The sequence below is a fragment of the Pseudophryne corroboree genome, chromosome 10 (genome assembly GCF_028390025.1).
Source record: "Pseudophryne corroboree isolate aPseCor3 chromosome 10, aPseCor3.hap2, whole genome shotgun sequence".
NCBI classification, from domain to species: Eukaryota; Metazoa; Chordata; class Amphibia; order Anura; family Myobatrachidae; genus Pseudophryne; species Pseudophryne corroboree.
The window spans coordinates 110,754,779-110,779,947 of record NC_086453.1 but is presented as its reverse complement, the minus strand read 5'-3'; the positions used below and the strand labels follow the sequence as shown (position 1 = coordinate 110,779,947).

At 44.4% G+C, this 25,169-nt stretch overlaps 1 protein-coding gene across 1 annotated transcript in view; it reads left to right on the top strand.

Moving 5' to 3' along the window:
* The window catches only part of LOC134966180 (3-beta-hydroxysteroid sulfotransferase-like), an 80,823-nt gene extending 56,765 nt beyond the window's left edge, over positions 1-24,058 (top strand). Inside the window, exons 5-7 of the mRNA XM_063942737.1 lie at positions 12,795-12,889; positions 19,881-20,061; positions 23,691-24,058. Coding sequence (XP_063798807.1) covers positions 12,795-12,889; positions 19,881-20,061; positions 23,691-23,794 — 380 coding nt within the window. The 3' untranslated portion in view covers positions 23,795-24,058. The remainder of the gene's footprint in view (positions 1-12,794; positions 12,890-19,880; positions 20,062-23,690) is intronic.
* The last annotated feature ends 1,111 nt before the right edge of the window (positions 24,059-25,169 follow it).

The window sequence follows — 25,169 nt, the reverse complement described above, 5'->3', positions numbered from 1 at the left end:
TACTGCGCCGTTCAGAGGAGGGGGCGTACACGGAGGTGCACACGGGCCCTCTCCTCTGTAGAAACACCCCTGGAGCAGCTGCTCCTCAGGAATTCTTAGGGAGAGTTGGGTAAACTATTTCCTCAAATAAAGATATATATATATATATATATATATATATATATGTACAGTTATTATTTAAGGGTTTATTGTTTGAAGTATATCACTGATGTGGAGATTACTTTTCCAGGCTTGGTGTTGACCATATACTTCTGTTCTGTTTAATCTTGGAAGACTGAGAGCTCTTTAGTAGATTCCAAGTCTGAGAAAGTTGCAAGCATTAGTCATATAAAGTAGAGATGAGTGGTTCGGTTTTGACTCAGTTATATTCAGATCTGAAAACATCATCTCATTGGCTTTCCGTCTCTCACTTGTTTTGGATAGCCAATAAAATGACATTTTCAGATCCGAACTTGCAATAAGTAAGAAAAAAGAACCGAGTCAAAACCAATCCACTCATCTCTAATATAAAGTATTGGCAAGTGTGGAAGCAAATTATTTAAGCTGATTATGTGCTGAGATTTTGACCAAAAGAAAGTTAAGGATGAGTATAGGGTAGTGCATTGGTCTTTTCTGTATATCTTCCCAGATTCTTGTCTGAGGTGAAGTGTACACAGACAAAGGGGGTGTAGATGCACTATGCGATCATTACATTTCAATATAATAAAATATAATCTATCATAAGAGGTTGTTAGTAGAGATGAGCGCCGGAAATTTTTCGGGTTTTGTGTTTTGGTTTTGGGTTCGGTTCCGCGGCCGTGTTTTGGGTTCGACCGCGTTTTGGCAAAACCTCACCGAATTTTTTTTGTCGGATTCGGGTGTGTTTTGGATTCGGGTGTTTTTTTCAAAAAACCCTAAAAAACAGCTTAAATCATAGAATTTGGGGGTAATTTTGATCCCAAAGTATTATTAACCTCAAAAAACATAATTTACACTCATTTTCAGCCTATTCTGAACACATCACACCTCACAATATTATTTTTAGTCCTAAAATTTGCACCGAGGTCGCTGTGTGAGTAAGATAAGCGACCCTAGTGGCCGACACAAACACCGGGCCCATCTAGGAGTGGCACTGCAGTGTCACGCAGGATGGCCCTTCCAAAAAACCCTCCCCAAACAGCACATGACGCAAAGAAAAAAAGAGGCGCAATGAGGTAGCTGACTGTGTGAGTAAGATTAGCGACCCTAGTGGCCGACACAAACACCGGGCACATCTAGGAGTGGCACTGCAGTGTCACGCAGGATGTCCCTTCCAAAAAACCCTCCCCAAACAGCACATGACGCAAAGAAAAAAAGAGGCGCAATGAGGTAGCTGACTGTGTGAGTAAGATTAGCGACCCTAGTGGCCGACACAAACACCGGGCCCATCTAGGAGTGGCACTGCAGTGTCACGCAGGATGTCCCTTCCAAAAAACCCTCCCCAAACAGCACATGACGCAAAGAAAAAAAGAGGCGCAATGAGGTAGCTGACTGTGTGAGTAAGATTAGCGACCCTAGTGGCCGACACAAACACCGGGCCCATCTAGGAGTGGCACTGCAGTGTCACGCAGGATGTCCCTTCCAAAAAACCCTCCCCAATCAGCACATGATGCAAAGAAAAAGAAAAGAAAAAAGAGGTGCAAGATGGAATTATCCTTGGGCCCTCCCACCCACCCTTATGTTGTATAAACAAAACAGGACATGCACACTTTAACCAACCCATCATTTCAGTGACAGGGTCTGCCACACGACTGTGACTGATATGACGGGTTGGTTTGGACCCCCCCCAAAAAAGAAGCAATTAATCTCTCCTTGCACAAACTGGCTCTACAGAGGCAAGATGTCCACCTCATCTTCACCCTCCGATATATCACCGTGTACATCCCCCTCCTCACAGATTATCAATTCGTCCCCACTGGAATCCACCATCTCAGCTCCCTGTGTACTTTGTGGAGGCAATTGCTGCTGGTCAATGTCTCCGCGGAGGAATTGATTATAATTCATTTTAATGAACATCATCTTCTCCACATTTTCTGGATGTAACCTCGTACGCCGATTGCTGACAAGGTGAGCGGCGGCACTAAACACTCTTTCGGAGTACACACTTGTGGGAGGGCAACTTAGGTAGAATAAAGCCAGTTTGTGCAAGGGCCTCCAAATTGCCTCTTTTTCCTGCCAGTATAAGTACGGACTGTGTGACGTGCCTACTTGGATGCGGTCACTCATATAATCCTCCACCATTCTATCAATGTTGAGAGAATCATATGCAGTGACAGTAGACGACATGTCCGTAATCGTTGTCAGGTCCTTCAGTCCGGACCAGATGTCAGCATCAGCAGTCGCTCCAGACTGCCCTGCATCACCGCCAGCGGGTGGGCTCGGAATTCTGAGCCTTTTCCTCGCACCCCCAGTTGCGGGAGAATGTGAAGGAGGAGATGTTGACAGGTCGCGTTCCGCTTGACTTGACAATTTTGTCACCAGCAGGTCTTTCAACCCCAGCAGACCTGTGTCTGCCGGAAAGAGAGATCCAAGGTAGGCTTTAAATCTAGGATCGAGCACGGTGGCCAAAATGTAGTGCTCTGATTTCAACAGATTGACCACCCGTGAATCCTTGTTAAGCGAATTAAGGGCTGCATCCACAAGTCCCACATGCCTAGCGGAATCGCTCCGTGTTAGCTCCTTCTTCAATGCCTCCAGCTTCTTCTGCAAAAGCCTGATGAGGGGAATGACCTGACTCAGGCTGGCAGTGTCTGAACTGACTTCACGTGTGGCAAGTTCAAAGGGCATCAGAACCTTGCACAACGTTGAAATCATTCTCCACTGCACTTGAGACAGGTGCATTCCATCTCCTATATCGTGCTCAATTGTATAGGCTTGAATGGCCTTTTGCTGCTCCTCCAACCTCTGAAGCATATAGAGGGTTGAATTCCACCTCGTTACCACTTCTTGCTTCAGATGATGGCAGGGCAGGTTCAGTAGTTTTTGGTGGTGCTCCAGTCTTCTGTACGTGGTGCCTGTACGCCGAAAGTGTCCCGCAATTTTTCTGGCCACCGACAGCATCTCTTGCACGCCCCTGTCGTTTTTTAAAAAATTCTGCACCACCAAATTCAAGGTATGTGCAAAACATGGGACGTGCTGGAATTTGCCCATATTTAATGCACACACAATATTGCTGGCGTTGTCCGATGCCACAAATCCACAGGAGAGTCCAATTGGGGTAAGCCATTCCGCGATGATCTTCCTCAGTTGCCGTAAGAGGTTTTCAGCTGTGTGCGTATTCTGGAAAGCGGTGATACAAAGCGTAGCCTGCCTAGGAAAGAGTTGGCGTTTGCGAGATGCTGCTACTGGTGCCGCCGCTGCTGTTCTTGCGGCGGGAGTCCATACATCTACCCAGTGGGCTGTCACAGTCATATAGTCCTGACCCTGCCCTGCTCCACTTGTCCACATGTCCGTGGTTAAGTGGACATTGGGTACAACTGCATTTTTTAGGAGACTGGTGAGTCTTTTTCTGACGTCCGTGTACATTCTCGGTATCGCCTGCCTAGAGAAGTGGAACCTAGATGGTATTTGGTAACGGGGGCACACTGCCTCAATAAATTGTCTAGTTCCCTGTGAACTAACGGCGGATACCGGACGCACGTCTAACACCAACATAGTTGTCAAGGACTCAGTTATCCGCTTTGCAGTAGGATGACTGCTGTGATATTTCATCTTCCTCGCAAAGGACTGTTGAACAGTCAATTGCTTACTGGAAGTAGTACAAGTGGGCTTACGACTTCCCCTCTGGGATGACCATCGACTCCCAGCGGCAACAACAGCAGCGCCAGCAGCAGTAGGCGTTACACGCAAGGATGCATCGGAGGAATCCCAGGCAGGAAAGGACTCGTCAGACTTGCCAGTGACATGGCCTGCAGGACTATTGGCATTCCTGGGGAAGGAGGAAATTGACACTGAGGGAGTTGGTGGGGTGGTTTGCGTGAGCTTGGTTACAAGAGGAAGGGATTTACTGGTCAGTGGACTGCTTCCGCTGTCACCCAAAGTTTTTGAACTTGTCACTGACTTATTATGAATGCGCTGCAGGTGACGTATAAGGGAGGATGTTCCGAGGTGGTTAACGTCCTTACCCCTACTTATTACAGCTTGACAAAGGGAACACACGGCTTGACACCTGTTGTCCGCATTTCTGGTGAAATACCTCCACACCGAAGAGCTGATTTTTTTGGTATTTTCACCTGGCATGTCAACGGCCATATTCCTCCCACGGACAACAGGTGTCTCCCCGGGTGCCTGACTTAAACAAACCACCTCACCATCAGAATCCTCCTGGTCAATTTCCTCCCCAGCGCCAGCAACACCCATATCCTCCTCATCCTGGTGTACTTCAACACTGACATCTTCAATCTGACTATCAGGAACTGGACTGCGGGTGCTCCTTCCAGCACTTGCAGGGGGCATGCAAATAGTGGAAGGCGCATGCTCTTCACGTCCAGTGTTGGGAAGGTCAGGCATCGCAAACGACACAATTGGACTCTCCTTGTGGATTTGGGATTTCAAAGAACGCACAGTTCTTTGCGGTGCTTTTGCCAGCTTGAGTCTTTTCAGTTTTCTAGCGAGAGGCTGAGTGCTTCCATCCTCATGTGAAGCTGAACCACTAGCCATGAACATAGGCCAGGGCCTCAGCCGTTCCTTGCCACTCCGTGTGGTAAATGGCATATTGGCAAGTTTACGCTTCTCCTCCGACAATTTTATTTTAGGTTTTGGAGTCCTTTTTTTTCTGATATTTGGTGTTTTGGATTTGACATGCTCTGTACTATGACATTGGGCATCGGCCTTGGCAGACGACGTTGCTGGCATTTCATCGTCTCGGCCATGACTAGTGGCAGCAGCTTCAGCACGAGGTGGAAGTGGATCTTGATCTTTCCCTAATTTTGGAACCTCAACTTTTTTGTTCTCCATATTTTATAGGCAGAACTAAAAGGCACCTCAGGTAAACAATGGAGATGGATGGATTGGATACTAGTATACAATTATGGACGGACTGCCACGGTTAGGTGGTATAAAAAAACCACGGTTAGGTGGTATATATTATAATAATAATACAATTATGGATGGACGGACTGCCTGCCGACTGCCGACACAGAGGTAGCCACAGCCGTGAACTACCGCACTGTACACTGGTTGATAAAGAGATAGTAGTATACTCGTAACAACTAGTATGACACTATGACGACGGTATAAAGAATGGAAAAAAAACCACGGTTAGGTGGTATATATTATAATAATAATACAATTATGGATGGACGGACTGCCTGCCGACTGCCGACACAGAGGTAGCCACAGCCGTGAACTACCGCACTGTACACTGGTTGATAAAGAGATAGTAGTATACTCGTAACAACTAGTATGACACTATGACGACGGTATAAAGAATGAAAAAAAAACCACGGTTAGGTGGTATATATTATAATAATAATACAATTATGGATGGACGGACTGCCTGCCGACTGCCGACACAGAGGTAGCCACAGCCGTGAACTACCGCACTGTACACTGGTTGATAAAGAGATAGTAGTATACTCGTAACAACTAGTATGACACTATGACGACGGTATAAAGAATGAAAAAAAAACCACGGTTAGGTGGTATATATTATAATAATAATACAATTATGGATGGACGGACTGCCTGCCGACTGCCGACACAGAGGTAGCCACAGCCGTGAACTACCGCACTGTACACTGGTTGATAAAGAGATAGTAGTATACTCGTAACAATTAGGATGACACTATGACGGTATAAAGAATGAAAAAAAAAACCACGGTTAGGTGGTAGGTATATAATAATAAATAATACAATTCTGGTCGGACGGACTGCCTGCCGTGTGCCGACACAGAGGTAGCCACAGCCGTGAACTACCGCACTGTACACTGGTTGATAAAGAGATAGTAGTATACTCGTAACAATTAGGATGACACTATGACGGTATAAAGAATGGAAAAAAAAACCACGGTTAGGTGGTAGGTATATAATAATAAATAATACAATTCTGGTCGGACGGACTGCCTGCCGTGTGCCGACACAGAGGTAGCCACAGCCGTGAACTACCGCACTGTACACTGGTTGATAAAGAGATAGTAGTATACTCGTAACAATTAGGATGACACTATGACGGTATAAAGAATGAAAAAAAAAACCACGGTTAGGTGGTAGGTATATAATAATAAATAATACAATTCTGGTCGGACGGACTGCCTGCCGTGTGCCGACACAGAGGTAGCCACAGCCGTGAACTACCGCACTGTACACTGGTTGATAAAGAGATAGTAGTATACTCGTAACAATTAGGATGACACTATGACGGTATAAAGAATGAAAAAAAAACCACGGTTAGGTGGTAGGTATATAATAATAAATAATACAATTCTGGTCGGACGGACTGCCTGCCGTGTGCCGACACAGAGGTAGCCACAGCCGTGAACTACCGCACTGTACACTGGTTGATAAAGAGATAGTAGTATACTCGTAACAATTAGGATGACACTATGACGGTATAAAGAATGAAAAAAAAACCACGGTTAGGTGGTAGGTATATAATAATAAATAATACAATTCTGGTCGGACGGACTGCCTGCCGTGTGCCGACACAGAGGTAGCCACAGCCGTGAACTACCGCACTGTACACTGGTTGATAAAGAGATAGTAGTATACTCGTAACAATTAGGATGACACTATGACGGTATAAAGAATGAAAAAAAAACCACGGTTAGGTGGTAGGTATATAATAATAAATAATACAATTCTGGTCGGACGGACTGCCTGCCGTGTGCCGACACAGAGGTAGCCACAGCCGTGAACTACCGCACTGTACACTGGTTGATAAAGAGATAGTAGTATACTCGTAACAATTAGGATGACACTATGACGGTATAAAGAATGAAAAAAAAAACCACGGTTAGGTGGTAGGTATATAATAATAAATAATACAATTCTGGTCGGACGGACTGCCTGCCGTGTGCCGACACAGAGGTAGCCACAGCCGTGAACTACCGCACTGTACACTGGTTGATAAAGAGATAGTAGTATACTCGTAACAATTAGGATGACACTATGACGGTATAAAGAATGAAAAAAAAAACCACGGTTAGGTGGTAGGTATATAATAATAAATAATACAATTCTGGTCGGACGGACTGCCTGCCGTGTGCCGACACAGAGGTAGCCACAGCCGTGAACTACCGCACTGTACACTGGTTGATAAAGAGATAGTAGTATACTCGTAACAATTAGGATGACACTATGACGGTATAAAGAATGAAAAAAAAACCACGGTTAGGTGGTAGGTATATAATAATAAATAATACAATTCTGGTCGGACGGACTGCCTGCCGTGTGCCGACACAGAGGTAGCCACAGCCGTGAACTACCGCACTGTACTGTGTCTGCTGCTAATATAGACTGGTTGATATTTAAAGAGATATTAGTAGTATACAACAATACTATACTGGTGGTCAGGCACTGGTCACCACTCCTGCAGCAAAAGTGTGCACTGTTAATTAATATAATTGTACTCCTGGCTCCTGCTAACAACCTGCAGTGCTCCCCAGTCTCCCCCACAATTAATTATAAGCTTTTAATTTATACATTGATGACTGTGCAGCACACTGGGCTGAGCTGAGTGCACACAGACTGAGTCACACTGTGTGACTGACTGTGCTGTGTATCGTTTTTTTTTTCAGGCAGAGAACGGATATAGCAGAGAGAAGTGAACGGATATATTATATTAAATAAAAGTTAACTAGCAACTGCACTGGTCACTGACTGTGGTAAACTAACTCTGTCTGCGACTCTGCACAATCTCTCTCTCTCTATCTAATCTATCTCTATTCTAATGGAGAGGACGCCAGACACGTCCTCTCCCTATCAATCTCAATGCACGAGTGAAAATGGCGGCGACGCGCGGCTCCTTATATAGAATCCGAGTCTCGCGATAGAATCCGAGCCTCGCGAGAATCCGACAGCGTCATGATGACGTTCGGGCGCGCTCGGGTTAACCGAGCAAGGCGGGAAGATCCGAGTCGCTCGGACCCGTGAAAAAAAACATGAAGTTCGGGCGGGTTCGGATTCCGAGGAACCGAACCCGCTCATCTCTAGTGTTAGTATATCGTTGGCCAATGATATCGGCCGGCCCACCAATCGTCCAGGTCACCTCTTGTCGAGCAGGTCCCTAACACTATGGGGCCAACATCCAGAATGCAGGGAACCCCAAAACATGATCCAGCAAAGGACCCCCCCACCATGGCATCACACTAAAGGATAGTGATAGTGAAGTAATATAAGGTACAGGTGTGTGAAGTTTGCTACTAAGTGTTATAAAATTGACTGTGTATTTAAATGGTGATGCCCTGAGACAGCCCAGCCTGAACAGCCTGGGGGGCCCCACGGCCAAATGCCAACCCCAAATTCTCTGACACTATATATAAATAAATAGGACTTACTTAGAATTATGCCTGTGTCACAGTGCAGTCTATGCTGGTTCCCTGCTTAAAAACATAGAGGGTGGTGGGGGGAGGGGTGCCAATCTAGATAGAGGCATTCTCAAACCTCAGGTGTGTATTTCTACACATACACATAGTAGGGGAAATGGCTCTTAATTGCACACCCTCCAGTAATGAAAGGTACTGTGCTGCTGAGAATAAAGTAGTATACACAGACAAAGGGGGTGTAGATGCACTATGCGATCATTACATTTCAATATAATAAAATATAATCTATCATAAGAGGTTGTTAGTATATCATTGGCCAATGATATCGCCCTGCCCACCAATCGTCCAGGTCACCTCTTGTCGAGCAGGTCCCTAACACTATGGGGCCAACATCCGGGACGCAGGGAACCCCAAAACATGATCCAGCAAAGGACACCCCCAGGGCATCACACTCTAGGATAGTGATAGTGAAGTAATACAGGTTGAGTATCCCATATCCAAATATTCCGAAATACGGACTTTTTTGAGTGAGAGTGAGATAGTGAAACCTTTGTTTTTTGATGGCTCAATGGGGCACATGTATTAACCTGGAGAAGGCATAAGGAAGTGATAAACCAGTGATATGTGCAAGGTGATAAAGGCAGCAGCCAATCAGATCCTAACTGTTAATTTACATATTGGAGCTGATTGGCTGGTGCCTTTATCACCTTGCACATATCACTGGTTTATCACTTCCTGATGCCTTCTCCAGGTTAATACATCTGCCCCAATGTACACAAACTTTGTTTAATACACAAAGTTATTAAAAATATTGTATTAAATGACCTTCAGGCTGTGTGTATAAGGTGTATATGAAACATAAATGAATTGTGTGAATGTAGACACACTTTGTTTAATGCACAAAGTTATAAAAAATATTGGCTAAAATGACCTTCAGGCCATGTGAATAAAGTGTATATGAAACATAAATGCATTCTGTGCTTAGATTTAGGTCCCATCACCATGATATCTCATTATGGTATGCAATTATTCCAAAATACGGAAAAATCTGATATCCAAAATACCTCTGGTCCCAAGCATTTTGGATAAGGGATACTCAACCTGTATAAGGTATAGGTATGTGAAGGTCGCTACTAAATGTTCAAAGGTGAACTGTGTAATAAAGGTGAAGCGTGTAATAAAACACGTTTAGTTAAATTGGCAGCGCTGTAATATTTGAGGAAGTTAGAGGCAACTAATCTGCTATTGTGGTAAAGTCTTTATAAAATATTGTATGCAAGGCTTTCTAGCCGGTCACATTTTTTTTGGAAAGGGTGGGAAATTAGTGGTGTGTGATTGGTTGTATTAGTCAGATTCGCAAATATTTAAATTTTTGGGGTTGTCAAGAAAAGTTGCAACAAAATTTTACATTTTGTTTAAAATGTTGTCAGGGAGGTAAAGATCCAGTATTTCAGGTAGTGACTTTCAGTTCATAGGGGTACATTTACTAAGCAGTGATAAGAGTGGAGAACTGAGCCAGTGGAGAAGTTGCCCATGGCAACCAATCAGAACTGACGTAACATCGATAATTTGCATACTATAAAATGATACAGAGCTGCTGATTGGTTGATGGGGAAATATCTCTACTGGCTCACTTCTCCGCTCTTATCACTGCTTAGTAAATGTACCACATAGTTAGAAATTCTTAGACAAAGTCGTACTTCCTGTGGACAAAAATCATATCATCCACATAATGAGCGGATTCAGAGGCCAACCTTGTCTTGTACCTTTATAAATTGCAAATAAGGAAAACATTGGCAAGAATTACATCTGTCGACTTTAAATACAGAGCACCAACACCGCCCAGTAATGGACCCCCATTTCATTTGCCCCAAGTAAGACAAACCAAATCTGTGAAAAGCTTTTTCCTGATCTAAAGCCATCATTAGAGCTGGAAACTTGCATATATTTGACAGATGTATAAGATCAATTGCTCATTTGGTATTATCAGAAGCCTGTCTATTGGGTATGAAACTTACCTGTTCTGGATGTACAAGAGAAGTGATAACTTTGGTTTATTAACTAGGATAAATAATAATTTAAGGTCAACATTCAATAAGGAAACAAGACTGTACTTACTACAGGAATAGGAATCTCTAACTGCTTATAGGATAACTATTAAGACATATCATGTGATTTCCAGGTCAAATTTAGAGCCGGGAAAGACAGACTTGTACCGACTTGGAAGAATGGTCATGAAAAGTCCATGTACAGTATTGCTTTTCTATTTCCTGTCAATGTTCCATCATACCAAAAGCTAACGTGGGGAGATTGCCTGGAAACCCCCCTCTCCTTGGCAAGTGGCTCAAATTATGACAATAATAGCAATGATATATAATACGATTACTAGAACTGCCACCACATCATGCTGTTTAAGGGTCAGAGCTGAGATGCTGCAAATGCCCATTGATAGCAGCTTCTTCTACCAAGTTTGGTGTGTGTGTGTGTGTGTGTGTGTGTGTGTGTGTGTGTGTGTGTGTGTGTGTGTGTGTGTGTGTGTGTGTATCTGAGTCCTAAATCAGTGCCCTGAACCAGAGAGAAGCTACCAGGAAGAAGAGAATGGAGCCTTACCATGAGGTGGGAGAATGTGTGTTAAGAAAGTGCAGTACTGGTTCTGTTATGTGTATTTATTTATTTATGTATTTATTTATTTATTTATTATTGTATGTTTAACCTTTTCCTAACCACTTATCATATTTATATTATTTAAATATGTTTGATACAGCCTATAAAATAGACCATCTGTAATGTTAAATAATAATAGTGTATTCTTTACAGTGTCCAGTGAATAAAAAGACCAATGGTCACATTAATGTATATGGTCATTACTAGGTTCTTCTACCGCTCCCCCTGACTCTTGCACTTGCTCCAATGTTCTGCAGACTGGGAGATTGTGGACTGAATTTTGAACCCCCCCCCCCCCCCCCCCCTCTAAAAATCCTGCATTTGACACTGCATACGGTACATTAAACAAAAATCTCCCCAAGCATGCTAAAGAGTAAATTTACTAAGTAGTAGCGTGATTTGCTATGAATATATTGCTGTTTAAACACACCATAGAGCAGTGGCTGTTGCAATCCACCACTTTGTAAATTTACCCCTTAGAGTGCTCTCTATGGGGGTCATTCCGACCTGATCACTCGCTGCAGTTTATCGCAGCGATCAGGTTGGAATTGCGCATGCGCCGCAATGTGCCGGCGCATGCCGGACGGCCGAAGTCCATTGTTCAGTAGCGATCGCCTCTGCCTGATTGACAGGCAGAGGCGGTCGCAGGACGGGAGGGGGCTGGACGGCGTTAAGCTGCCGTTTAGGGGCACAGTCCGGCCAATGCAGGCGTGGCCGGACCGTTGGGGGGGTGGGCGGCGGCTGCTGCGTGATGTCTCACGCAGCTGCTGCGGCCAGTGGCAGCGACTATCAACTCCCGGCCAGCCGCAGGAGCTGCGCTGGCCGGGAGTTACTCCACAAATACAAAAGCATCGCGGCTGTGCGCTGTTTTTGTATTTGTGGGGGGGGGGTGGCACTGACATGCGGGGCGGACAAGCCCTGTGCTGGGCCTCCCCCGCATGTCAGGGAAGATGATCGTAACTGTGCTAAATTGAGCACAGCTACGATCAACTTGGAATGACCCCCTATATATTTCAGTATCTTTTCTTTCCAATCACCATGTTCCTCCCCATCCATTTTGTGACTCATGCACGTGTGTCTAGGTTCAAAAGAGAACAGAGGAGTAGGGTAAGGGGATTTTCCTTGTTACCCAGTGAGCTAAACTGACACTGGCATGCAAAATATTGATATATAGCCTATTGGGATGGTGGGAGGGGAACAGCAGATGTGACAGTGACTGTTAGGCAAACCAGAGAGTCTTTAACCAGGATGTTGGTTTAATCGGTAAACAGCAGGTACAGGGTAATGCAGGAACACAGTGGTAATGGAGGGGGTTAACAGAAGTGGTATCAAACACAGGGTAAGCAGGTATCACCTCAGGAGCTAAGTACTGTACATATGTACTGTGACACCCTTACACAGTAAAGATGCTGGCTGCAGTCTGCGCATGTGCAGTAGCACATCAGATCAGAGGTCACACTACCCTGCAGACTCTGGGTCCTAGTGTCTTGAGTTTATGCAGCATAGGATACAGCACAGACTGCTGCTCTTCCACACAAAAGCCCAAATTTAAAGACAAACACTTTAGGAACCAACTGACTAAGGGCATATGGTTTTGTTTAATTTGATATATATTTATGTTTTTATTAGTCATTTTTGGTCGATGGTCTGAACATGTTAAAGGCTGGCTAACTATGAAGGACAATCCAAACTTTCTTCTCTTTTCATATGATGAAATGTTAAAGGTACGCAGTTTACATATGAGTTTAGTGTTGTATAATTTATATTGATCTGCTATTTTTTTTAACTAATGTGTAAAGTTGTTAGTTATTTTTATTCCCCCGTAGCCAATATGTATTAAATCGTGGTTATATAGCCTTCAAAACTTTAGATGGGTTGGGCTTGATTTGCAGACGGTTAGGAGCCGGTGGTCAGAATACAGACTGCGGCATCCTGAAGATTGTAATCCCAACAGGGGAAGGTAAATATACTTACCTTCCCCACTGGCCCCCTAACCCGTCCCCTTCCCATAGCCTCCCCCCCCCCCCCGCTGCTGCTTAACCCTAACCATCAATAAGTGGTGCCTAAACCTAACACCCCTCTCCACAGTCTATACCTAACCCTCCGCCCCCTTCTGCAGCCTAACTCTCCCTGGGGGTGTTTAACACTAAATCCACCTCCCTGCACCCTAAACCTAACCCACCAAGGCTACATCCTAAACCTAACTCTCCTCTTCAGCCTAAACCCCACCCCCCAACCCCACGGCTTACCTGACCTGAGTCCCGCTGGCTTGTCGCTCGGCATCTTGGCTATCGGGATTCCGGTGCCGGGAGGAAGAGCCTATTTAGGGTGTCGGTGTTGGCATTCTGAATAGTGTTGGCATTTTGGCATAGGTATTCTGACAGCCAGCATCTTGACTAGATCCCCTTTAGTGGGTCTATCTTAAGGATCACATTAGAGGACCCACCATAACCCTTTCAAAGCTTTATTGCTGACTTGCAATCACTTCCCAATACTTCTATTAATGTTTTTTCATTAATTTCTATCAGAAGTTTTCAATCATTATAAATAGGTTTAAATAAGAATTTACTCACCGGTAATTCTATTTCTCGTAGTCCGTAGTGGATGCTGGGAACTCCGTAAGGACCATGGGGAATAGACGGGCTCCGCAGGAGACTGGGCACTCTAAAAGAAAGATTAGGTACTATCTGGTGTGCACTGGCTCCTCCCTCTATGCCCCTCCTCCAGACCTCAGTTAAGGAAACTGTGCCCGGAAGAGCTGACACAACAAGGAAAGGATTTGGAATCCAGGGTAAGACTCATACCAGCCACACCAATCACACTGTACAACTTGTGATAACCATACCCAGTTAACAGTATGAACAACAACTGAGCCTCAGTAACAGATGGCTCATAACAATAACCCTTTAGTTAAGCAATAACTATATACATGTATTGCAGAGAGTCCGCACTTGGGACGGGCGCCCAGCATCCACTACGGACTACCAGAAATAGAATTACCGGTGAGTAAATTCTTATTTTCTCTGACGTCCTAGTGGATGCTGGGAACTCCGTAAGGACCATGGGGATTATACCAAAGCTCCCAAACTGGTGGGAGAGTGCGGATGACTCTGCAGCACCGAATGAGCAAAGGCAAGGTCCTCCTCAGCCAGGGTATCAAACTTGTAGAACTTAGCAAATGTGTTTGAACCCGACCAAGTAGCAGCTCGGCAAAGCTGTAAAGCCGAGACCCTTCGGGCAGCCGCCCAAGAAGAGCCCACCTTCCTTGTGGAATGGGCTTTTACCGATTTTGGATGCGGCAACCCTGCCGCAGAATGAGCTTGCTGAATCGTGTTACAGATCCAGCGCGCAATAGTTTGCTTTGAAGCCGGAGCACCCAGATTTGTTGGGTGCATGCAGGATAAACAGCGAGTCAGTTTTCCTGACTCCAGCCGTCCTGGCTACATAGATTTTCAAAGCCCTGACTACGTCCAGCAACTTGGAAGCCTCCAAGTCCCGAGTAGCCACAGGCACCACAATAGGTTGGTTCACATGAAACGCTGATACCACCTTTGGGAGAAATTGGGGACGAGTCCTCAATTCTGCCCTGTCCATATGGAAGATCAGATACGGGCTTTTACATGACAAAGCCGCCAATTCTGACACACGCCTAGCTGAAGCCAAGGCCAACAGCATGACCACTTTCCACGTGAGATACTTTAGTTCCACGGTCTTAAATGGTTCAAACCAGTGGGATTTCAGGAAATCCAACACAACGTTAAGATCCCAAGGTGCCACTGGAGGCACAAAAGGGGGCTGAATATGCAGCACTCCCTTAACAAATGTCTGAACTTCAGGCAGTGAAGCCAGTTCTTTTTGAAAGAAAATAGATAGGGCCGAAATCTGGACCTTTATGGATCCTAATTTTAGGCCCATAGTCACTCCTGACTGTAGGAAGTGCAGGAATCGACCCAGCTGGAATTCCTCTGTAGGGGCCTTCCTGGCCTCACACCAAGCAACATATTTTCGCCATATACGGTGATAATGTTTTGCTGTCACGTCTTTCCTAGCCTTTATCAGCGTAGGAATAACTTCATCCGGAATGCCCTTTTCCGCTAGGATCCGGCGTTCAACTGCCATGCCATCAAACGCAGCCGTGGTAAGTCTTGGAAGAGACAGGGCCCCTGCTGTAATAGGTCCTGTCTGAGAGGCAGAGGCCATGGGTCCTCTGAGATCATTTCTTGTAGTTCTGGGTACCAAGTTCTTCTTGGCCAATCCGGAACGATGAGTATAGTTCTTACTCCTCTCTTTCTTACTATCCTCAGTACCTTGGGTATGAGAGGAAGAGGAGGGAACACATAAACCGACTGGTACTCCTACGGTGTCACTAGTGCGTCCACAGCTATCGCCTGAGGGTCCCTTGACCTGGCGCAATATTTTTTTTAGCTTTTTGTTGAGGCGGGACGCCATCATGTCCACCTGTGGCCGTTCCCAACGGTTTACAATCTGCGTGAAGACTTCTGGATGAAGTCCCCACTCTCCCGGGTGGAGGTCATGCCTGCTGAGGAAATATGCTTCCCAGTTGTCCACTCCCGGAATGAACACTGCTGACAGTGCTAGCACGTGATTCTCCGCCCATCGAAGAATCCTTGTGGCTTCTGCCATCGCCATCCTGCTTCTTGTGCCGCCCTGGCGGTTTACATGGGCGACCGCCGTGATGTTGTCTGATTGAATCAGCACTGGTTGGTTTTGAAGCAGGGGCTCTGCTTGCCTCAGGGCGTTGTAAATGGCCCTTAGTTCCAGTATATTTATGTGTAGTGAAGTCTCCTGACTTGACCACTGTCCTTGGAAGTTCCTTCCCTGAGTGACTGCCCCCCATCCTCGGAGGCTTGCATCTGTGGTCACCAGGACCCAGTCCTGTATGCCGAATCTGCGGCCCTTGAGAAGATGAGCACTCTGCAGCACCACAGCAGAGACACCCTGGCCCTTGGGGAGAGGGTGATCAACCGATGCATCTGAAGATGCGATCCGGACCATTTGTCTAACAGATCCCACTGAAAGATCCTTGCATAGAACCTGCCGAAGGGAATTGCTTCGTAAGAAGCCACCATCTTTCCCAGGACTCGCGTGCAGTGATGCACCGACACCTGCTTTGGTTTCAGGAGGTCCCTGACCAGAGATGACAATTCCTGGGCCTTCTCCACCGGGAGAAATACCTTCTTCTGTTCTGTGTCCAGAATCATGCCCAGGAAGAGCAGACGCGTCGCAGGAATCAGCTGCGACTTTGGGATATTCAGAATCCAGCCGTGCTGTTGCAACACTTCCAGAGAGAGTGCTACGCTGACTAACAACTGCTCTCTGGACCTCGCCTTTATAAGGAGATCGTCCAAGTACGGGATAATTATAACTCCCTTCTTCCGAAGGAGTATCATCATTTCGGCCATTACCTTGGTAAATACTCTCCGTGCCGTGGACAGACCAAACGGCAACGTCTGGAATTGGTAATGACAATCCTGTACCACAAACCTGAGGTACTCCTGGTGAGGTGGGTAAACGGGGACATGCAAGTAAGAATCCTTGATGTCCAGCGACACCATAAAATCCCCCTCTTCCAGGCTTGCAATAACCGCCCTGAGCGATTCCATTTTGAACTTGAACTTCCTTATATAAGTGTTCAAGGATTTTAAATTCAGAATGGGTCTCACCGAACCGTCTGGTTTCGGTACCACAAACATTGTGGAATAGTAACCCCGTCCCTGTTGAAGGAGGGGAATCTTGATTATCACCTGCTGGAGGTACAGCTTGTGAATTGCCGCCAGTACTACCTCCCTTTCCCTGGGAGCAGCTGGCAAGGCTGATTTGAGGTAACGGCGAGGGGGAGTCGCCTCGAACTCCAGCTTGTATCCCTGAGATACAATTTGTACAGCCCAGAAATCCACTTGTGAGCGAACCCACTGGTTGCTGAAGTTTCGGAGACGCGCCCCCACCGCACCCGGTTCCGCCTGTGGAGCCCCAGCATCATGCGGTGGACTTAGAGGAAGCGGGGGAGGAATTTTGTTCCTGGGAACTGGCTGCCTGGTGCAGCTTCTTTCCTCTACCCCTGCCTCTGGGCAGAAAGGATGCGCCTCTGACCCGCTTGCCTTTCTGAGGCCGAAAGGACTGTACATGATAATACGGTGCTTTCTTAGGCTGTGAGGGAACCTGAGGTAAAAAAGTTGACTTCCCGGCTGTTGCCGTGGATACGAGGTCCGAGAGACCGTCCCCAAACAATTCCTCACCCTTATAAGGTAAAACCTCCATGTGTCTTTTAGAATCAGCATCACCTGTCCACTGCCGAGTCCATAATACTCTCCTGGCAGAAATGGACATTGCATTAATTCTAGATGCCAGCAGGCAAATGTCCCTCTGTGCATCCCGCATATATAAGACGACGTCTTTTATATGTTTTATGGTTAGCAAAATAGCATCCCTGTCGAGGGAATCAATGTTGTCTGACAGGGTATCAGACCATGCGGCTGCAGCACTACACATCCATGCTGAAGCAATAGCAGGTCTCAGTATAGTACCTGAGTGTGTATACACAGACTTCAGGATAGCTTCCTGCTTTCTATCCGCAGGCTCCTTTAAGGCGGCCGTATCCTGAGACGGCAGTGCCACCTTTTTTGATAAGCATGTGAGCGCCTTGTCCACCCTAGGGGATGTTTCCCAACGTAACCTGTCCGTTGGCGGGAAAGGGTACGCCATAAGTAACCTCTTAGAAATCACTAGTTTCTTATCGGGGGAACTCCACGCTTCCTCACACATTTCATTTAATTCATCAGATGGGGGAAAAGTCACTGGCTGCTTTTTCTCCCCAAACATAATACCCTTCTTGGTAGTAACCGGGTTAATATCAGAAATGTGCAATACATTTTTCATTGCAGTAATCATGCATCGGATGGCTTTTGTAGACTGTGCATTTGTCTCATCCTCATCTACACTGGAGTCAGACTCAGTGTCGACATCTGTGTCTACCATCTGAGCTAGCGGGCGTTTATGAGCCCCTGATGGCCTCTGAGACGCCTGGGCAGGTGCGGGCTGAGATCCCTGCTGTCCCAAGGCTGCTGCGTCATCGAACCTTTTATGTAAGGAGTTGACACTGTCGGTTAAGACCTTCCACATATCCATCCAATCCGGTGTCGGCCCCGTCGGGGGCGACACCACACTTATCTGCCCTTGCTCCGCCTCCACGTAACCCTCCTTATCAAACATGTCGACACAGCCGTACCGACACACCACACACACACAGGGAATGCTCTGACTGAGGACAGGACCCCACAAAGTCCTTTGGGGAGACAGAGAGAGAGTATGCCAGCACACACCACAGCGCTATATAACACAGGGATTTACACTATAATGAGTGATTTTTCCCAATAGCTGCGTATTATCTTATTTGCGCCTAAATTTATGTGCCCCCCCCTCTCTTTTTTACCCTTCTTGTACAGGATACTGCAGGGGAGAGCCTGGGGAGCGTCCTTCCAGCGGAGCTGTGAAGAGAAAATGGCGCTGGTGTGCTGAGGAAGAAGGCCCCGCCCCCTCAGCGGCGGGCTTCTCCCGCGTTTTGTATATCTTAATGGTGGGGGGTTTTGCACATATACAGTTTTCCAGACTGTATTATGTGCATAATGTGCCAAAAGGTATTCTTATTGCTGCCCAGGGCGCCCCCCCCCCCCCCCCCCAGCGCCCTGCACCCTACAGTGACCGGAGTGTGTGGTGTGCAGTGGGAGCAATGGCGCACAGCTGCAGTGCTGTGCGCTACCTTAATGAAGACCGGAGTCTTCTGCCGCCGATTTCATCTCCTTCTTCTGTCTTCTGGCTCTGCAAGGGGGACGGCGGCGCGGCTCCGGGAACGGACGATCGAGGTCAGGCCCTGTGTTCGAACCCTCTGGAGCTAATGGTGTCCAGTAGCCTAAGAAGCACAAGCTAGCTGCACGCAGGTAGGTTTGCTTCTCTCCCCTCAGTCCCACGTAGCAGTGAGTCTGTTGCCAGCAGATCTCACTGAAAATAAAAAACCTAACAAATACTTTCTTTCTAGCAAGCTCAGGAGAGCCCACTAGGAGCACCCAGCTCTGGCCGGGCACAGATTCTAACTGAGGTCTGGAGGAGGGGCATAGAGGGAGGAGCCAGTGCACACCAGATAGTACCTAATCTTTCTTTTAGAGTGCCCAGTCTCCTGCGGAGCCCGTCTATTCCCCATGGTCCTTACGGAGTTCCCAGCATCCACTAGGACGTCAGAGAAATTATACATTGTATTTAATATATATTTTGTGTTGACTGCTGTCCAGACAAAAAGGAAGAGGAACATAAAACAAATTTAGCACTTTATAAAGTATCTCTTTACTGCACAACATTATAAATATTTGATACATATTGTTTAGATAAACTTTAGGTAAAACTATATTAGCAAATTCTAAAAATCCTGATTTCTTATATAAACAGTGATTACTAGCAAGGTAAAATAAAATACACTAGTCACATATTATATACAGTAGTAATATCATTGAAGGACACATCTGTATAACTGATTGATTATTATATTTCTTCACATTGTCACTTTTATTGTGGACAGTTATGCTTCCTTCCTTTGTTAACATCATAGATGCTAGATGTATAACTTTATACTTAGGTCCAATTCAAAGAATATTTGCATTGTCTTAAAAAAATGGTCAACTAAAATACATTTGCTTGTTCCACTAGGATCCAAAAAGTAACATCATAAAACTCTGTAAGTTCCTTGGAAAAGACTTGGATGATGCTGCCATAAATTCTGTCGTAGAAAATTCCTCTTTTCAAGTTATGAAGTCAAATGACAAGTCCAACTACTCTATGGTCCCTGACTTTATCTTCAACAAGAGTTTTGGTTCCTTTCACAGAAAAGGTAGAGTACAGGATCATGATCATTATGTGCATGACAAATGCTCCAAAAATGTTTAGCAATTTTGGTATTAGATGTGGCTGAAGGAAAATTATAAAACCTTATCATGAAAACAGAACCTTCTTCTTGGCATTGGTATTATTGGTAAGGTGGGATGTATATTTTCATGGCAGCTAACTAATAATGCATAGGATGCTGGCATTCGGGATCTCAACCGTCGCAATACTGACAGTGGGATCCTGATAGATCCCGAAGGTAAGTACAGGGGTTAGTATCAGTGGTAGGCACTAAGGGGAGGGTTAGGGTTCGACTGTAGCGAGGGGGAGGGGGAGGTTAGGTTCGGGGGGTTGGTAGGGTGTTCAGGGTTAGGCTGTAGGAGGAGATGGTTAGGTTGTGGGAGAGGGAGGTTAGGGTTAGGCTGCTGGAGGAGTGGGTTAGGGTTAGGATTAGGATAGGGTTTTCACCCACTTCAGAATGCAGGAGAAGCTCACATAGTTTGTATTTAGCAAATGAATAAAAATAATGAGGGGTAATATTTTGCACAGAACTCTGGGCGAATGGCGCAAAGACACAGCACTGAATCGGATGTACGGTGTGTGAATGTTAGTGGGTGTTCCTGGGAAGTAACGGGGTTAGGGTGTAGGCATGTCCCTGAAAACAGCTGGGACTCCACTGCAGCAATAGTCCACCTTGCTGTGTTTGCTGATTTCAGCTTCAAATGGACAGGCCAGATGTGTCTGCCTCATAGGGATTCAAGAGGCTGCCATGCTCATCTAATTCTGGATCACAGCTGAGGTAAACAAATATATGAATCTTCCCCATATGCTGCTTGCCTTGATAAGAGACTAGTGGGAGCAGTGAGGTTGATCATAGCGGTAGCTCAAATTGCCAGATATGGGGAGTATTCACCCTCTGTCCTCCGGCACCTATTCAGCGTGTGCACATTGAGAGTGAAGGTAAATAGCAGGGTTGAGCACAGTGCAGTATTGCTACATTGGAAGTTGATCTGTGCTCCCCCCTGCATGTACTTTGCTTACTCAAAAGACTGACATGCATCCGCACTAATTATAATCAGTTACAGTTTGCCAACCAAAGAGTGCCTCTTAAGGAAGTGGTGAAAAAAACCTTGATACAGGTTGAGTCTCCCTTATCCAAAATGCTTGGGACCAGAGGTATTTTGGATATCGGATTTTTCCGTATTTTGGAATAATTGCATACCATACTGAGATATCATGGTGATGGGACGTAAATCTAAGCACAGAATGCATTTATGTTACATATACACCTTATACACACAGCCTGAAGGTCATTTTAGCCAATATTTTTTATAACTTTGTGCATTAAACAAAGTGTGTGTACATTCACACAATTTATTTATGTTTCATATACACCTTACACACACAGCCTGAAGGTCATTTAATACTATATTTTTAATAACTCTGTGTATTAAACAAAGTTTGTGTACATTGAGCCGTCAGAAAACAAAGTTTCACTATCTCACTCTCACTCAAAAAATTCCGTATTTCGGAATATTCCGTATTTCGGAATATATGGATATGTGATACTCAACCTGTATTACACAACTGACAGCTCCAAGTTACTGACTTTCAGCTATATAAAGTTATCCAGTGATTACTCTTTTTAACAGGCTTGTTGGAGTGTGCATTACTTAAGAGAGGAATTAATTTAAATACTAAGACATCGTATATGAATGTTATTGTTTGATATTTATGACTTCAATTGTTGTTTTTATTCATAAAGAAGTTTTATATAGTATATGTGATGATTGTTCATCCTATTTTTGATTCAATTCAATTTGTATGTTACTAATGTCCATTAAGTGAGTTGTTCTCTATACATGTGCCCCCATTGCTGTCTAGTCTCACCGATAGATAGATAGATAGATAGATAGATAGATAGATAGATAGATAGATAGATAGATAGATATATATATATAGTGTTGTGTCTTTCTAGCTAACACATTATTACTCATTGGGGTGCTGCAAGTACTGTAACATAGTAATTGAGGTTGAATAGAGGCAAAATGCCCATCGTGTTCAACCTGTATTCTGTATTAAGTTGAGTTGATTATAATGTACCTGCTGAAGTAATGCTTTATGACTAGTTAACAACTATAAATAATAGTAGTTCTATATACTTTGCTATTGGCATCATACAGTATGTACATTAAGAGCGGAAATCTATCAATCAGAAGGCTTTTTAGAAGATTAAAGTGGTTTCCTTCCACTGTGGAGTATTCAAAATGTATAGAAATAGAAGGACTATGACTTGACTCTTCTTAGCATGTGACATCATGTAATGGAAAAGGCATAATTCACCATACAGTATGAATGTTGGTTTCAAAGACTACAAGCTCAGGCATTAAGATATTGCATCTATTCTATAACCAATAGTGGTGATAGATGGCAGGAGTTACAGTACCTTATGGGGGTCTGGATTTATCACTGCTGCATCCCCTGCAGCTATAGAAGTTATGAGGGAATTCAATTGCTGGCAACTTGTTCACCAGGCTAAATTCCCACAACACCCGCCGTACTTTACGGTGGTGAGATCTCACTCAAATTTGTTCTCTATCTCGTAATGTAGTAAGCACTTTTAAGCACAAGGGTGCAAGTTGGGCTGGGCGAAAGGGTGCAAATCATGCTGCCATTGCCGGTGTTTAAAGGCTGCAGCAACAGCAATTCATCCCCTTCGCCCACAATTGAATTCCCACCTTTGACTGGATTTCCAATAAATGATTAATTTTACATCAACTTATGGGGACTTCCACTAATGTTAGATAATGAATCTGTAACATAAAGTATGCAATGCAAACTGGACAGGGAAATGTTCACACCTGTAAAGTATACACTCAGGGTCAGACTGGCCTATAGGGGTACAGAGTAAAAACCTACCTGTGGGCCTCAACCCCTCCTCTAATATCAGGTTCCAGACTGTGCACTTGTATAATACAATGTTACCCTATTCCCTGGTAGAGCAGGAACATGGATGAACATGGGTGTTTGGTTTGTTTCTATAGAAACAACAACCAAGATCCTCCCTCCTGCCAATCAAATCTAGAGGTTGGGTTAACATATATATATATATATATATATATATATATATATATATATATATGGGCCCAGGCATTGTAGCATTCATGATATCTGCAGGCTATGTCCTATCTAAACATAGAAACATAGAATTTGACGGCAGATAAGAACCACTTGGCCCATCTAGTCTGCCCCTTTTTTATCTAATAGCTGGCCACGCCTCTGTGGTGGCTAGTGACACCCCTTAAGCATGGGCCCCTACTGCTGCATTCCCCCGGTGGACTCTTCATGCACCAGTCTGACACTTTATACACTGTACATTATTCTAAGTAGAACCTTAGATACAACCTTATTCTTGTATAACTACAAAGCTTATTTGCATACACTTTAGAATTCATTTCTAGAAAACAAACCACAACACAAATTGTTCCTAGTTCAAGTATTTTCTTCATTGGAAATAATGGTAGTCATCTGCAGTACATGTAGAACTGTAAAGAATATAACATCATCTATATCTATTATACAATATGAACTTTGCAAATGCTTACACATTCACTCAAAGACCTTTTCTACCTGTAGGCATCTCTGGAGATCACAAGCAATATTTTACTCCTGCTCAGGAGAAAGAGTTTGAAGAGCTTTCAGGTATGAAAGACATCAACCTTCCCTTTCTACAAATCTGAAGAAAATCTGCAATTCATAAGAAGCTTCTCCATGTTGGAACATTATAAAATTACAAAACGATTGGGGAAACTACTGTATTACAACTGCTTGTTTACAATCTATTATGTAAAGTGTATTTTACAATAGAATGGCATATTGTTATGATTTTTTTGTTTCTGTTTACATCTTGCATACTGAGAAGTAATATTACAATTATCTTGTACAGTATATTCCATCTTACATTTTTATACCCCATCATTATGAAAATAAAGTAAAAAATAGTTTTTGGTATTCTTCTGTATACAGTGATAGTAAAATTGTTTATTAAACAAAAAAGATAGAAGTGACTATGGTTTCACGGGGTATATTTACTAAACCTTGGCGAGAGATAAAGTGGAGAGAGATAAAGTACCAGCTATTAAGCTCCTGTCATTTTTCAAACACAGCCTATAACATGGCATTTAGGAGCTGATTGGCTGGTGCTTGATCTCTATCCACTGCTTAGTAAATAGACCCATATATTTTTTAAGGTTTTGTAAACTTTTTAACTGCCACCCCTGGTCTTATATTCTGCCCCCTCATGAGAAAAAAAGGTGATAGTCATTTTTTTAATGAAAATTGGACTCAAAGGATAAAAGACAATGTACAAGATAACTTCACAGAGGTGCAACGTAACAGCAACCTAGTTCTATAGACCTGGTACAGAACAATGACTAAAAAATCACTACAAAAGGAAGACATGGAATGTTCAAGATATGATACACTAAAACAAGCTATAGATCAGCACTAGAACATAGTTCCCTTAATCTCTATGGGAAAAAGAACATACATGTGGAAGGTTCTACCAATCCAATGTTCATACATTATTAAATAAAGGATTGCAGGATGAGGAAGGAAAGGAAAGAAAAGGAAAAGGAAAAGGGAAAGGGAAAGGAACTACTCGAAGGCCCACTTGAGTATCAGTTTCCTGATCAAAATCCGATAAAAAAAAAATTTGCAGAGTTTAATGAATGTCACAATTTCTACATCTCCTGCGGAGTGTAGAAATTGTGACATTTTAGTGATGATGAATAGACCCCATAGTATAATTATTACACCATTTCCAAAACTATTTCTACATGTACTGTATATTTACAGTGGATGCGGTCAGGATGCTGGCGCTCAAAATCCCGATGCCGGAATCCTGACACGTGGCCAAAATACTGGTGCCGGAACTCCAACATCACTTGAAATGCCGACGCTGGAATCCCGACCGCCAACATTCCGGATGTAAGTATGCTGGGGTCTCCTAGATTTTACCCACGGAGGGTGTTAGGTTAGGGTTAGGCTGTGAGGGGAAGGTTAGGTTTAGGCTGTGGGGGGTGGGTTAGGCTTAGTCTGTGGGTAAGGGAGGGT